The sequence below is a fragment of the Anguilla rostrata genome, chromosome 18 (assembly GCF_018555375.3).
Source record: "Anguilla rostrata isolate EN2019 chromosome 18, ASM1855537v3, whole genome shotgun sequence".
Classification (NCBI taxonomy): Eukaryota; Metazoa; Chordata; class Actinopteri; order Anguilliformes; family Anguillidae; genus Anguilla; species Anguilla rostrata.
This window is the reverse complement of record NC_057950.1, coordinates 31,154,196-31,169,566: the sequence shown is the minus strand read 5'-3', so window position 1 is coordinate 31,169,566 and position 15,371 is coordinate 31,154,196. Positions and strand designations below refer to the sequence as shown.

At 41.8% G+C, this 15,371-nt stretch overlaps 1 protein-coding gene across 5 annotated transcripts in view; it reads right to left on the bottom strand.

Annotated features, from left to right (window-relative positions):
* The window catches only part of LOC135244704 (uncharacterized), a 29,911-nt gene extending 26,204 nt beyond the window's left edge, over positions 1 to 3,707 (bottom strand). Inside the window, exons 1-2 of one of the 5 annotated variants that reach the window (XM_064317204.1) lie at positions 2,885 to 3,707; positions 1,146 to 1,737 (exon numbers count right to left, since the gene is read on the bottom strand). In XM_064317204.1, the coding sequence (XP_064173274.1) occupies positions 1,146 to 1,691 (546 nt within the window). In that variant the 5' untranslated portion in view covers positions 1,692 to 1,737; positions 2,885 to 3,707. The other 4 variants (XM_064317203.1, XM_064317206.1, XM_064317205.1 and 1 more) reach the window with 4 other exon arrangements.
* Positions 3,708 to 15,371: the final 11,664 nt, after the last annotated feature.

The window sequence follows — 15,371 nt, the reverse complement described above, 5'->3', positions numbered from 1 at the left end:
TTTAAACCCTGTGCTTGAAATTACGTCCTGCCGTGAGAAAACTCCAGGAAACTGGCTTCTCCCAGCCAGAGAACATTTAGCCAGACCAGCACAACTTTTAATTGTGCACACACAGACACGCACACGCACACACACACACACACAGACACGCACACACACACACGCGCACGCACGCACGCACACACACACACACACACACACACACACACACAGACACGCACACACACACACACACACACACACACGCACACACACATGCACACACGCATACAGACATGGACTCATACACACACACACACTCATGCACACGCACACACACACACACATGCACACACGCATACAGACATGGACTCATACACACACACACACACATGCACACACGCATACAGACATGGACTCATACACACACACACACGCTCATGCACAGGCACACGCACACGCACACACATGCACATACACACACTTCCATCGCCCCAAGGCATTAGAATGCTGAATATATCATTGCATTTAAAATATATATACAGCATGGACTTAACCTCTTTGTCTTACAACTGTATGCACTTGAGTACACCTAGAGCTGTTTTCTTCAAATTATATACCCTGCCATAGCATGAAATTTGCTTTTCAGGGGGGAAAAATTAAGCATTTAAAAATTCTCCAACTTTGTTAAATATCATAAGCACACCCACCAATTAAACAACAGTTACACGGCTGATTAATACATTCTGGGTGTGGCCAAAAATATGTTTTAACAGGACTTTATTCCCTCACAGTGTGATCGCATCGGCTTTTTAACAGCCACTTTTTATACAGGATAGCCGATAGCAGGTGCCTTACCTGGCTCAGGGGGACCTTTATATAGCAGTTAGCAGGTGTCTTACCTGGTTAAAAGGAACCTTTCTATAGCAGTTAGCAGGTGTCTTACCTAGTTAAAAGGAACCTTTCTATAGCAGTTAGCAGGTGTCTTACCTAGTTAAAAGGAACCTTTCTATAGCGGTTAGCAGGTGCCTTACCTGGTTAAAAGGAACCTTTCTATAGCAGTTAGCAGGAGTCTTACCTAGTTAAAAGGAACCTTTCTATAGCGGTTAGCAGGTGCCTTACCTGGTTAAAAGGAACTTTTCTATAGCAGTTAGCAGGTGCCTTACCTGGTGGGGAGGGTCTTCGGTGTTGCGCACACGCAGGGGGACGCCAAACAGCAGCGCCCTCTTGTGAAGGGGCAGCCAGCCGTTTTTAACGGCGCCCAGTTCGCAGAGCCGCGCCTGTTCCCTCCCGGGGGTACACCTGAGACGGGCGGTGCCCCAGCTCCCCAGTGGACCCTCGCCGCACCCCGGGGCACCCCCAGACCGGGGGTTAGGAGCGGGGGCCTCTACGAGCGCTGGTGCTGAGTCAGCGATAATGTCCTCGTCCGGCGCGGCGGGCCCGGACGACGTCCTCCCCTCGACACCCGGCACCTCACCGTCCTGGACGGGGACCCGCCACAAGCCGCTTTGCGCCTTTTCCCGATTCTGCTGCCCCCCCACCTCTGTCCAGTCCCCGCCGCCGTAGCCCAGTGACCCGCGGGACGTCAGGAGATCCGCGCGGCGCTCGTGCCCCGGTCCCGTCACCGCGGACGCTGCGCCTAGCCGCCTGGCTGCCTCGTAGCCGGCTCCGCGCGGCTCGGGTTTCTGGGTCTCCGGTTTCAGGGCCTCCATCACGGGGCCCCTCACAAGTTATTAATGAGCCGATCTGGGAGGCGGCCTATGGTTGCCGGGGGAAACAGCAAAAGAACACAAAAAAATGCTCTGGCTGCCTGCTTCTAAACTTTGGCAAAGGCAGCAGCTTCATAGTGCCCTGCTCCTACGTCGGAAACGGCAGAAGAACAGCGGCACTCGATGACTCAGACAGACCTTACAAAAGAGAACTAAAATGTAAAATTTAGAAGTTTTCTACAAAAACACTATGTGTGTATCACTGCAGCAAAGCTGACTCGATTCAGATACACCCAAGTATTCAAATACACCATAAGTTGTATATAAAGTATATCACAGTCTTTTTTCAAGAAAATATTAAACAAATTGTTTACCTGAATTTCCCGTTTCCAAACAAAACAGCGAGCGGAGAAGGATGACATGGGTATATAGAACAATCCCGCAAACAATCCTGCAAAGGTCCTAAAAGGTTTTGTTTCCCTAAAGGTTTTGTTTTGAATCCAGCCGCTGCTCACTTGTAGGAGACATAATGCAGAGGAATTCCTGAAGTGGGACCTTCTCCAGTCAAGCATAAGTGTGGCTAACTGTGGCAGGCTCTTAGGATCAACAAAGAGCTTACAGTACGGCCAGGAACAGACACAAACCCCCCCAGGCGCTGTGGGCAGGAACGAGGGAGGGGGAGGCAAGGAAAGCAGGCTCGAGCCCAGGGGGTGTTTTCCAGGGTTCACAAAACTCTTGTGACATTCAGATGTTCCAACTGACTTGTGCACTCATTAAATGAGTAATGATACAAAATGCGTCGGCCCGCTCGTCCTGCAATGCCAATATGCACGGTGCCAAATAGAACACGTGATACTGAATACACAGAGAATGCGCGCAAATATTTACTGTACGCAGAAGAAGCCTGATCTTTTCTGATCCCAGTGCAGACATGTACTGCAGCTTGTCCCATCTGCACCGACACATAAAACTCTCACCATACAGAACACAGTTGAGGCATGAGGTCAAATGAAACACTGTTTAACAGCATACAATCACCCAGAAAACGGCCAAATTGCCAAAAGTGTGAAAACCATAATTCACTTCTGAACACTTGGCCTCAGGGAGGTATGGTCTTACATTTGTGCCATAATTCATTGTAAAAAAAATTTTTTTAAGTTACTTAATAATAGACAAACCGTGAGAACAATACTTACAGAGGACAGGCGCAATAGGCACAACAGCAAAACGATTAAATCGTGTACATGAATATTGCGTAATCGCGTAACGGTAGACTACTGAGCTACGTTTCTGTGCAGAGTAGCAATTTTGTATGATACATCTGCAGACCAACAGTTATAGAAGTATTTTGCCCCGTAAAGGCTGTGTTTTAATATTGATCATCTCGTTCTGTCCTCAAACACTGGTTTCACTCCCGCAGAAAGAACTTGCCTTGCAAACGTCAGCTCCCATGCATGCTAACTTGATTACGGTGGAGATGACGGGACAATCATGATATCCAGAGATTACGCAACAAGTTAAAGCCTCGTTTGGACGCGAAACACCGTGAAAACGGAGTCTCCTTGTCGCAAGTTCGCGCTGAAAACTTTTCCGCGTCCTTTCAGTATGTCGAATAAACTACACTCAATAATAAAATTTGCACTATAATAATGTCTTTGTATTGTATCTGAACTGGCTGAATTTCACTCCGGGTGAAGAAAGCAGTCTTTTCCAAAATTTCAGACCCTTTATCCGTTAAATCCACCCAGGTATTCGTGTTTAATGAGTTAATTATTATCTGTTTAGTAAGCTATGCTGCAGGGTCCACCTGCCCTTAGGTTACCTTTTAAAAGAAAAACAAGTCTTTATACATTAGCGTTACAGTACAGGCTAACGGGCATTAAAGCATGTTTAGGTTTAACATAACAATGCCGCCTATTTTCCAAAGGTCAAATGTAATCCTCACTGAGAATGTGCCCGATATAGCTATATTACATAAAACCCGTTATGGGCTGGTCACTACAATAGTCAGAACAAGTGAGAAATTGTTATTATTAATTACTAATGAATGAGTAATTGATCCTTGTGATTATTATTATTATTATTATTATTATTATTATTATGTAGCACCCTAGTCACCCTAAACCTTCTCTTATGGTTTCTGTTTGCCCTTTGCACTGGCCACTGCATTATGTAATATCGCTCAGAATGACAGCTAAGTAGGCTAGCCTGCGTCGCAATGTGCTTTAAATAAGTGGCTTTTCTGATTAATATCACCGAGCGTCTGCTGGAATCCCCACACAAAACATGCTAAATAGCTGATAGCCTGCCTAAAACAGCCTGCAGGCGATGCTGTTTCTTGGTAGCCTATATTTTAGTGGACATTTTGCAACTGAATTAACAGTTTGGTAAAACAACTTAAACAGCACTCAAACAATTAAACTAATTTAATTGATAATTAGATTCAGCTTGATTACAGCCCTGTTTAATCTAAACCTCACTCATAATTGAACCTTTTGTTTCAGAGTGAAGTAGTCACCACAAAGTTTCTACAAGCACACTCTGCCACGATCAAAAGAAATTCCAGAAGAGATGAGAAAAAATGTATCAGTCTGGAATGGGTCACAAACCCACGGCTCTGCCACTCTACCAAACCACTATGAGAGCCATTATCTCCAAACCAGGAACAGTTGTAACAGTGGTAAACTTTCCAGGAGTGGCCGGTGTCCCAAAATTCCTCAAGGGCGTAGACTCACCCAGGGAGTCACAAATGTTCCCAAAAGAACACCTAAAGAACTGCAGGCTTCTCTAACCTCAGGGATTCATGGGAGAGTTGCTGTGTGGAGACCGCTAAACATGAATGCCCATCTCACATTAGCAAAAAAAAAAAAAACATTTGAATGATCCCCATGCCTTTTGGAATAATGGTCTATGGACAGATGAGTCAACAGTGGAACTTTTTGGATGGCACAGGTCCCATTAAGTCTGGTGTAAAGCAAATATAGCATTTCATAATAAGAACATGCTAATTATAAAACATGGTGGTGGTGGTTGTGTGGTTGTGCTGGTGTGGGGATGCTTTGCTGCCTTGGGACCTTGATGCCTTACCATTATTGAAGGAACCATGAATTCCGCTCTTAAGGAAAATGTCTGGTCATCTGTCTGTGAGCTGAAGTTGAAGCGTAATTTATTTATGCAGCAAGACAATTATCAAAAACACAAAAGCAAGTGCACGTCTGAATGGCTGAAAAGAAACAAAATTAAACAAAAAGGTTTTGGTGTGGCTTAGTCAAATTCCTGACTTAAACCCAATTGAGATACTGTGGCAGGACCTGAAATGAGTAGTTCATGCTCGAAAACCTACCAATTTGTCTGAATTAAAGCAGTTACGGAAAGAACAGGCAGCTAAAATTCCTCCAAAGCGATGTGAAAGACTGATATCAAATTATAGGAAGAAGTTGGTTGCAGTTGTTACTGCTAAAGGTGGTGCAACTAGTTATTAAGTTTAAGTGGCCAGTTTTTCACATGGGTGATATGGATGTTTTATAACAGTAGGTTTACCCTATTCTATGTAAAGCAGGCTATGGTTTGTGTATAGTCTTGGGAGGACACAATCAGTTCTTAAAAGATTCTGTCATTCTGAGCATTTCATACCATAAACAAATGTTACACAGGTAGCTTGCCTTGTATTGTGTCATCAAAATAAAACTTGAAAATGCTGCATCTCAGAGGACAAGTAAAAATGTAACTGCTCAGATGAGAGGGGGCCTTGGGAAAGAAAGAAAGAAAGAAAGAAAGAAAGAAAAAAAGAAAAAGACATTTGACTGATGCTATATTTCCATATACTGTATATGAGGAAACCTGAATAAGTTCTAGAATCTTGGAAAGCTTGAACAGGGTGAGTTGCAAACAGAATGCAACCTGCCTCGGTAATACATTAATTTGAAACTGTATTTTTCTGTCTTAGTCTGTTTGTTCACATTTTTTTCCCTGCCAGAAACACTTCCATCTGCATGGTAAACACATTTGAAGGAAATTGCGGCAGTTAGTTGCCGTTGGAGGGACACCGAAAAGCTTTTAGTGCGGCGCGCCGACACTTAAAAGCAACTGCTGCTGAGAGTCCGTAATGTTCCCAGAAGTGAACGTCTTTTTCTTCCCTTTCCTCCGCGGCCGTAGCAATGAAAGATACTGCTGAGCATCGCCTTTCTGTTCATATTTAATACAATGTATTCTATTTTTAAATGCGTTTTATTTTTGAGGAGCACAAAGCTGCCCAAATCCTTGATTCGTCAGTCTGCCGCCGTGTTTTCATATGAACAATGTAGCACTTGGAAACTTCTAGAAAACTTTCCTTTTTAAAAAAACATGGAAAGAAATAAGGGGAATAATAAATTGGTTCTGAAATATGAGGTTACAATTCCACAATAAAGTTGCGGTGACTAACGTCTTAGCAATATCTTTACATTATCCCCCGCTCGACACCCCAAACAGGTTTCCAACTATGTTGTAAAAGGGTCTAGATTATCCTGATTTTGTTGAACTGTATTATAAGGACATTTACCAGGATCACAACACAACATTGCCATAACCTTACACAACCTTTTTCTTTTTATTCTGTTAGTTGAGATGTCTGTAGCAGGACTAATGTTCTCAACATTGAGAGCATAAACTGAAAGGGAATTACTGAAATGGATAGCGGTGTCGTATATCCCGCCGCGATGGATGAGTGGAATCGGGTGTGGCCCCTCCTCCTCCATCAGCGAATGAACAGCTCTTATTTATTTGTGTCCCATTCGCAAGAGTCTTCAGAGATATATCACACTTGACTCTTATGTACAGCACTTGACTGCTTTCACGAGCGAATGCTTCTTAGTGTGTCATAAACAACAGCAATTTTGAATAACCCTCCAAAAATGCTGTGCAGCAGTTGACCTTTGTATGAATTATGGCCGGATATATTTTATTACTAAGAACAGCCTGGGAAATGTAGGGAAAGGCCTCCAAAATGTGTCTGAGGACAAAGCAGTTACAGGCAGTGATGCAGCAAATTAGAACAAGCCAACAAAGATCAGTTAACAAGATAACTGACTTAGTTTTTCTCTTTTTTGGCATGGATTTTCTTTTTTTTTCTGTGTGTGTGTGTGTGTATGAGTGTGTCTGCATGCGTGTGTGTGTGTACGTGCGTTTATGTGTGTGTTTGTGTGTTTATGTGTGTGTGTGTCTGTCTGCATGTGTGTGGGTGTGTCTTTATGTGTATGTTTAATGTGTGTGTGTGTGTGTGTGTTTGTGTGTGTGTGTCTGTCTGCACAGGTGTAAAAGTGTGTGCGTGTGTTTATGTGTATGTTTGATGTGTGTGTGTGTGTCTATCTGCATGTGTGTGGGTGTGTCTTTATGTGTATGTTTAATGTGTGTGTGTATGTGTGTGTCTGTCTGAGATTTTAAATGTCAAACACTGTAACCATCCTGTGCTACTCTTCTCCCTCTCAGTTCACTATTCTCAGATGTGTGGCTCTCAACAAAGCAACCTGTCACCCATTGCCTGACTGTTCCATGTGACCTTTCCCATCTGGATATCCCTGTCTTCCTCTCTGGCTGTTTAGATCCTCATCAATAAGTCTGCATTGGAGTGGCAGGTACTGTATGTCACCTGGGTGGGGCATGTCTATACATATGTAACACTGCACTATTCCAGCACGACTGTACAGAATCCTGAAATCGTATGAGTAAATAAGTCAATATATCAGAGGATTGTGTGGGTCCAGTCCTCAGCCGAGACCTCTTAATCATGCGTCAACCTGGATCAACTCATTACTAATGTTCCTTACTCTATTTAGCAAAAGTATGAAATAACCAAATAGGAAGCTGAACGGTTGTTCATACACAGGTCATTCCATGACAGTCATTGGCCAGACCCAAAATGGGCACAAATTGTGGAGGTGTGGGTTGCAAGGGAAGTGGCAAAGAGGTATGAACAAAAGCAGGAGTTCTCATCCTCCTCCTGGGACCACCTGTGAATGCTGTTTTTTTATTGTTACAGCCAATCATTTGGTCAATTAAGGTCGTTGAAGTTCTTCCATGTTTTCCCTCCTCATGAACACAATAGACGTTTGCCCCATTACCATTGTAAGAAGCCCCTCAGATACAGCAAACGGTGCATCGAGGTCACCAACTATAAGAAACCCATCTGTAAACTGAACAGCTGGAGTATCTGAGTGGTGAAGGTATGTGTGTTGTCTTACTCGGTGCTATTGGAATGAGATTCATTTAATGTTATCTCAGTTATCTGACACCAAAATAGTGTTTTAACCTTTCCTCTGTGCTAACAGTTATCCTTAGATGAAGGAGACTGCTGTCCGCCAGTAGTGTAGCTTTATACAAATCACTATCTAGCTTGATGCGGATATGTCTTTGGCTTGTGTAGCCTACATAAATACGACTGTATATCCTGCTACGACACTAGTGTATAGGTGAGTGACTATGGGGTGTAGATATCCTAAGTTCTATGTGTATGCTAGGACCTTAAAACTGGCATGTGTGCAGCAGTAAGAGTCCAAGAGGATTTTCAGGTTAAAATGAACATAGTTTATTTTTCAGTGTGTAATAGTAATAATGACAGTATACAATGGTGCAAAATGTAAGTGGCGAAATGGCTATGTGCGTAAATGGCTTTTACGCACAGGACACTGTGTTGAGTAGTCTCCCCAAACCACTGCATGATTCCCCATATACAGTATACAAAGTCAAGGCAAAACACCAAGTCCTCAAATAAAGACACTATCATGGCAAGACAGTATAGATCAATGATCCTGCTTACACTACCTCTGTAAGCATATCACACCGGGTTAAACTTAATATCTGGCTGGGCGCTGACCCATAGATATCAAGATCTTTAGTCAGCCAACTTGTTCCCCATGACATCAGTTTTCCAACAATACAAAACATGATTACATTGTATTATGGAGAGCCTAGGGTTCACATAGTGCTGATCCAATCGGATGTTGTGAAACTGATCACTGTCTCTTCATTGCAATTGCTGGCTCCCTGTAATTTACTGTAAGTGAACAGTCTGTTTGACTTTGAGTGTCTGATAAGAGGCAGACATCTGTGAACTGCCCCACACCATTTCCTTTGGTTTCGCATAGAATTCTGCATTTTCCACACATGACCAGATGTCTCCAATCTAGCAGGTAGGGTTCCCACTGATTTCCCTTGACACTCTGTAATTTAAGAAATATAAATTTCTAAAAGAATTTAATGGAATCTTTCAAGAAATAGTTAAATGAAAGAATTCAATCTGACTGATTAGAAGTCCTGGGATGCATATTCATGAAATGTTGTACCATGACATTATGATCTCATAATCATCCCACAAAAGACATTAATTTAATGAAGTAAGAACAATTTACTGCATATTAAAATTTAGGTTGCAGTTGTGGCTGTGACTTAAACTAGCAAACACTGGTAGGGTCCTAAGTCCGTGAACCCATGAACAAAGGTATACTAAAACATTGCAAGTTATATCTGTATGTCTGGGGGGGGGGTGGGGGGGGGGGGGGTGATGGCGCACCTGCTGCAGACAGGAACAGCTGTCTCTCTACTCTTCAGCACTCGAGCACACAGAAAACACATACTGCAGCGTTTCTAAGTGACTCGTGATGCGCGGGCTAACTCAGATTAGCTGCAAACGCCGTGTGTAATTTCTCCATTAGTCGCCACGGCTGAATCGCAGAGCAACACTACGCTGCTTATCCAGGGCAATTTTCATAGCTTAAATTTTTCATGTGGCGCAATTGTGGAGCTGGATGCCGCAGAATGTAGCCGCCGCTGGCCCACGTGGTTTTGATCCCGGCTCACGCAGGTAAACAACACCTCCGCTCTGCCTTTCAAACTGAGCAACGCAGAGCAGCAAATCTGAGAGAGCATAATCAATGACTTTCTGGGGAGAAAGCCCTTTGAGTGCCTACATAATGTGTGGCAGTGTAGCATAGCGGTTGGGGAGCAGGGCTTGCTACTCCACAGTTGCTCGTTTAGTCTTCAGGTCAGACACTGCACCCTTGAGTGAGGTGCTTAACACCTTTAGTTGCACCGGCCTGTATTCGTTTATTTGCATTCATTCTGTTTTTTAAGGTGAAATTTTCAATAAATCTGGTCACACATATATACCGTTTGAAAGTAATAAAACTCATGGTTCTATCTCTATAAACTATTTTACGATGCCAATGTTTTAGCGACAATGGTTATTTGTTTTTTAATATGTATGAGGCAAACAGGCTTGGCTGTGTTTTGGAAATACACAGATGACACAAATGATTAAGTTGGTATCCTTATCATGGCAAGGGTCCAGTGGACAGGAAGGGGATGGTGACAGGTTGGGAAAAGGGAGCTAATTTCAGCAAACCTGTTCTCCATTGTGTTTCTAGGTGTTTGCAGGCGTATCCAAATGTTTTAGGTGAGAAAAAAAAACCTTCATTGTGCTTGAGCTTTTTATGTTATTTTGCTTCAGTAGTATCTACAGTAATTCTGACTCTTGGAAAACAAACTCCTGAGGGTTACCTTTCAGAAGAGTCCAGAATTGTGCCAGTAGAAGGGTTTAAGAATAGTAAACATTTTATTTTGGGTATGTCATTTTCAGGCTTGTGTTAAAAAAGGGGGTGTTACAGAAGGGGTTAACCTGAGTTACTTCATTAAATATCCAGCTGTATATGTGGATTGCATTTTCTTTAAAGAATGCAATCTGAGTCTCTGGTAAATGCCTAAAGGGTAAAGCAGTGAGAAAAGCAGACGGTCAAGCGTGTTTCTCTGTAAGCGCGGTCGTACTTGCGAGTGGCGGAGGCAGTCAGAACCGCGGCTGAAGTCAGGAAGTCCGTCATTTCTCTGTCACTCACCCGCTGACTCTGCGATCAGGCCCGGGCTTTAGTTAATGTTAGGGGCCGCCCGTGAGACCCTGTCCCCCGACTACGTCCCCCAAACAGCAGAACAGAACACTTCCATGTGCCTTTCACATGCCAACACTCCCCACATCAAATGGCAGACCTGTAGTCAAAAGCCTAACAGCCATATTTACTCAGGATTTGCAGGACTTTTATAGAAGCTAACGAGACACAAAACGTTTTTCCATGTTCACGAAGGTGCCGCATCAAAGGTTTGCGCTGGTAAAATGAGAAAAATGTGGCATCCCTAATATTTGTGTGTTTAGGATGATGCCTATGCATTTTAGGGCATTCTGATGGTGGACTGCAAAAATATGGGAGGAATAAAGGAATAAAAGAATAAAATCTGGAAAAAAAATTATATGCATAATGGAAATTTATGCATATGACCTGCTGCAGGTGATTTATCTTGGCTGGTGGCTGGTTCCCCTTGCGGCAAAGATAATTGCATCTGTTTTTTAACGTCTGGGTGGTAACTTTTTTCTGGCACAAGATCAGAATGGCCATTCTTTAGAAACATTGTCAGCGTATTAGAGCAGTGGAGAGTCACTATAAACGTAAGTTTTTGGATTTTGCTGATTTTTTCAGAATATATTGGGCCTCATTCATAAAACATGCATACGATTACATTGTAAACTTTATGTAAGAACATTTCCACAAACATTTTAGCATACATCATTTTTTTCTTATCTACAGGTTTATGGCTGTTTCCGTATGCTAATCACATGAACAGGATTGTGCATAAAAACAGCCAGCATTCATCATTTCATACACCTGGGATATGCACAAAAACAAAGGTCTGTGTCTGTGAATCCCATACTGGTTTTTTGTAGGAATATTTTTCAGAACAAAAGTAAGAATACTTCAAGAAAAGTTTTGTGAATGAGGCCCATTGAGCCTCACGCTGTGAAATTTTACTTCAAACAGCTCTGACATGCCAGAAGTCATCCATTTCAATTACATTCATAACTTATTCATGTCAGATTCAACTAAAACCAAGGTACACACAGTCTGATGTTAAATATACCACCTAGTCCGCATGATTGTATCAGAGGTGTGGAATAATTCTAACAGTAAATGAAAACGCTCTATAATTTTCATAAGCGGTTTTTTTCAGCAGATACTAATGTTAATAAAGGAAACACACTTCCAATGATAACGTGAGACCTGCCACATCCTCAGATTATGAAACATGGGGCTTTATTCATGAAAAAATACTGTACGTAAAAAGCTGACGCACAAGCCTCTTCGTAGCTTATCATGAAGTGAGTTGTGGTAACGTCCAAATTGATGAGGAAAGCTGCTTTTGTTTGTTTAACATCCAGGTATTGTAAGCTTTCATGAAGCGAACAGCCGACCATATGGAACAATCTGGCGTGTGCTTATTATAAATGCCTGTGACAAGGTAGCTGTTCCTTTCCCATTAATCACGCCCTCCAGAAGATGAGGCTATGCCTGTGCAGCGAGCAAATTAGCTGAACGCATTAAACGCCGAACGAACATAAAAGTCAAACATGTCGATGAGCAAAATTAACATGAGCAAAATTTATATTTATTACAAAAATTAAACACCATTTAAAATGCCTAAGGTCTCCCCAAAACACTGTAATTGAGTCTGACAATATGACCAGAAGCCGGGTTTGCACTTTTTGAGAGTATTTCATTGGTTCCAATACACCAAACAAGATCAGCAACGTGAAGAAAAGTATTTGAATACAAAACAAATACGTATTTGACCCAGGTTTTCAACACCATCTAGTGTCCCTAACCTCCAAATCTGAAGCCCCCTTCATGACCTTTCTGCGTACCAACCCTCTTGTTTCCTCATTAGATGATATTCTGTAACCATATAACAGCAAAATAAATACATTGTTTGTAATAACAACTCAGCAGCTGTTAAATTAATACAGACGGGGACATCATGTTTTTTTTTGTTACCAAGCATCCCACTCCTGCTAGAACACACTTTGAAAACCATACAAACTTTTTAAGGACAACTAGCTTTTCAAAATGATTTATGATCGGTTTATTGCACATAGAAATAAAGCCTTTCACCCAAAAAAAAATACTCCCAGAACAGTTTTTTACTTATCTCGCTCAAAAGCAGTTTTTTGGAAATACTTCCTGCAAAGGCTATCAAATTGCTCTGTTTCTTTGGGAGGTGGCAGAAGACTGAATTGCACAGGTACAAACCTGAAATAACTACGGTAGCCGCATTGTACGTTGTGTTATTGCTCGTGTTCCATTAATCAAGCAATACATTTATAGCGACTCTCCCCTACTTTTGCGAAATGAGAGAATCTTTTTAAATCTTCTTAAAACACGTGACTCCTTCGTCTTTAGGAACAGTTGCTTGTTAGAGAAGTTGAGAGACGGTGACTTTGGAGATAGTTCGCTATTGGGTATGGAATAAAACAACTTGTAATATGAAAACTGTGTTCTAAAGTATTTACTAATGTGATGTGTTAAAATTTGAAGGTGACAGTGCCTATCCATTCCATCCATGGATCCTGACACCTGTCCAAAATCAACTTTACCAGTGATGGAGCAATACAGCTATAATGTTTTCTGCCGAACTCAAGACTTAAGAACCAGCAGTGCATTTAAATGAACTCGCTGCAGCTGTGCTCATTTACATAACCGGTCTTAGTAAATACCCTGCTAAACTGAAAAGATGCAGAGACACAGAATTTTGTGGCACTGACAGTAATTTGCGGTATGCTTAGTAAATATGGTCATAAGATACTGTACGTATTATTCCTTTTCTTTTTTATTTACAATGTTCAAGTATTTATTTATGTATTTATTTATTATATATACTTTAAGATGAAACACCCAATCATATTCACACTGTAACACTCGTGAAAAAAACTGTTTTTCAAATCAGGTAAAATAAAGCAAATGTCAAAATTCGGCATATACCCATGTAATTGTATGGTGTCAGCTTTCACTTATGCCAACAATACTGTGAGTTTTGTCAAAAAGAAAGAGGGAAATCTGTTCTACAATTACTGTGCTGCAATATCGTTTTGGAAGATTTGAGGTCTTATCTATCCTGCTCTTTGAAATGTGATATACATTATATACGCATTTATAAATGTGATATTGTACTGCTTACAATAGTGCAATATTTTACTTTGTTATCCGTAAAATTAAGGAGGATGTGGTGAACTTTTTCATTATTGTGGCTAAACACTTTACCTAAACAGAAGTACTTGTGCTGTTCCCCCAAACTCCATGTATTTAAGATAGAGCTGGACTTACTCTTAAATGCACTTAGAACTAGATAACAATAAAATAATTACATTCTAAAGAACTACAAACTTACTATGCAAACCACCTGATTTTTTTCTCTCTCCTATATCTCTTGAGTTTGTTGCTGGATGCGGGAAGATAATGTGAGCTGTGCTGCTATATAGTGCAGTGATTGATGATTGATTATTAATTTTCAAGGCAATTCTCTGTATTTGCCTATTGTATATCTACAAAAAAAAAACTTTAAAAAACTTTCTCTACAGGAAAACAGCATCATCTAGTGGGAGTCTGAAGACATTACACCACATTAAGGCCAGGTGAAATGTGTATTTGTCCTCCCGTTGTACTCATTGACTGATGTCAAATACAATAAAGAGCACTGAGTGCATTTCAAATAAAAAACATTAATGAAAATAAATTCTTCTGCTTTAGACCAGGGGGATTGGAGTGAATGGGAGAGACAGAGAGTGAGGTCACTGATAGTGGAGTAGTGATGGTGTGAGATGGGACAGAAAACCTGTGGTGCATGGATCGCGGCCTCAGATCAAATCCGGACCGTGCCGGTGCCGACTGGGCGGTAGCTCCACCTGGGCGATGCGCAGTTGGCGGTTGTGTAGCCCAGGGTACTAGAGGGCTCAATCGGTCAGGGATCCCCGTATATCGCTATCTACCGATCCCCACTGGTCAATTAGGCACCCAAGGGCTGCTTGTGCAAGTTGCATATGAAAGGACTTCCTCCAGCTCTGCTCTCTGGGAGTTTAGCCGTAGTCTGTGGTGTGAAAAGAAGCAGCTGGCTACAACGCGCGTTTGGGAGGGGAACTCTCGAATGGGCAGAGGGGCTTGCAGCATGAGCAAGGCTGCTGTTGCAGACAGTTGGTCATTACAAATTTGAGTGGGAATATTCTCAGGCCATTTATAAGGCCATGCAATGTGGGCCTGAGCATGTATATAAATATTTATGTGTGTGTGTGTGTGTGCACGTTATTTATTAAAAAAACAAACAACATAAACAAACTACAACAAGTTTCCTGTGGTGTCATTTTGGTGCCCAAAAGTTGTTTTACAGGGTGAAGTTTCGTGCCATCTGGTTTTGTTTGTGTGCAACATGTGCTGCTCTCTGATAAAGAACTGAGTGAAAGTTTGCCTGAAAAACCTCAAGTGCATTTCGCACACGCTGGACAGATTCCCCCCTTGATCTGAGTAAGTGGCCACGCCCACCATCTGTACAGGAACCTCAGAGGACCCGAGCTGCTGTTTCTTGCCTGTGGATCTTTGAATTTAAAACTTCCTAATTTCACACGTTGCTTTTCTTGAACACAGAAAACTTCAAACCCCGATGCCTCAAAATTCTATGCATATGCAAAATGAAGCAGAATTATTCATGAGGTTGAGATAGATATTCAAAGCTATCATCTCTTTTTTCAAGTATATATATTTTTTTTCCATGTCCTTTGACAACAAATCTGGTAAGGTACTTTGTTTGATCCAAGTTTTCCCACGTGTCCAATCCAGGAAATTA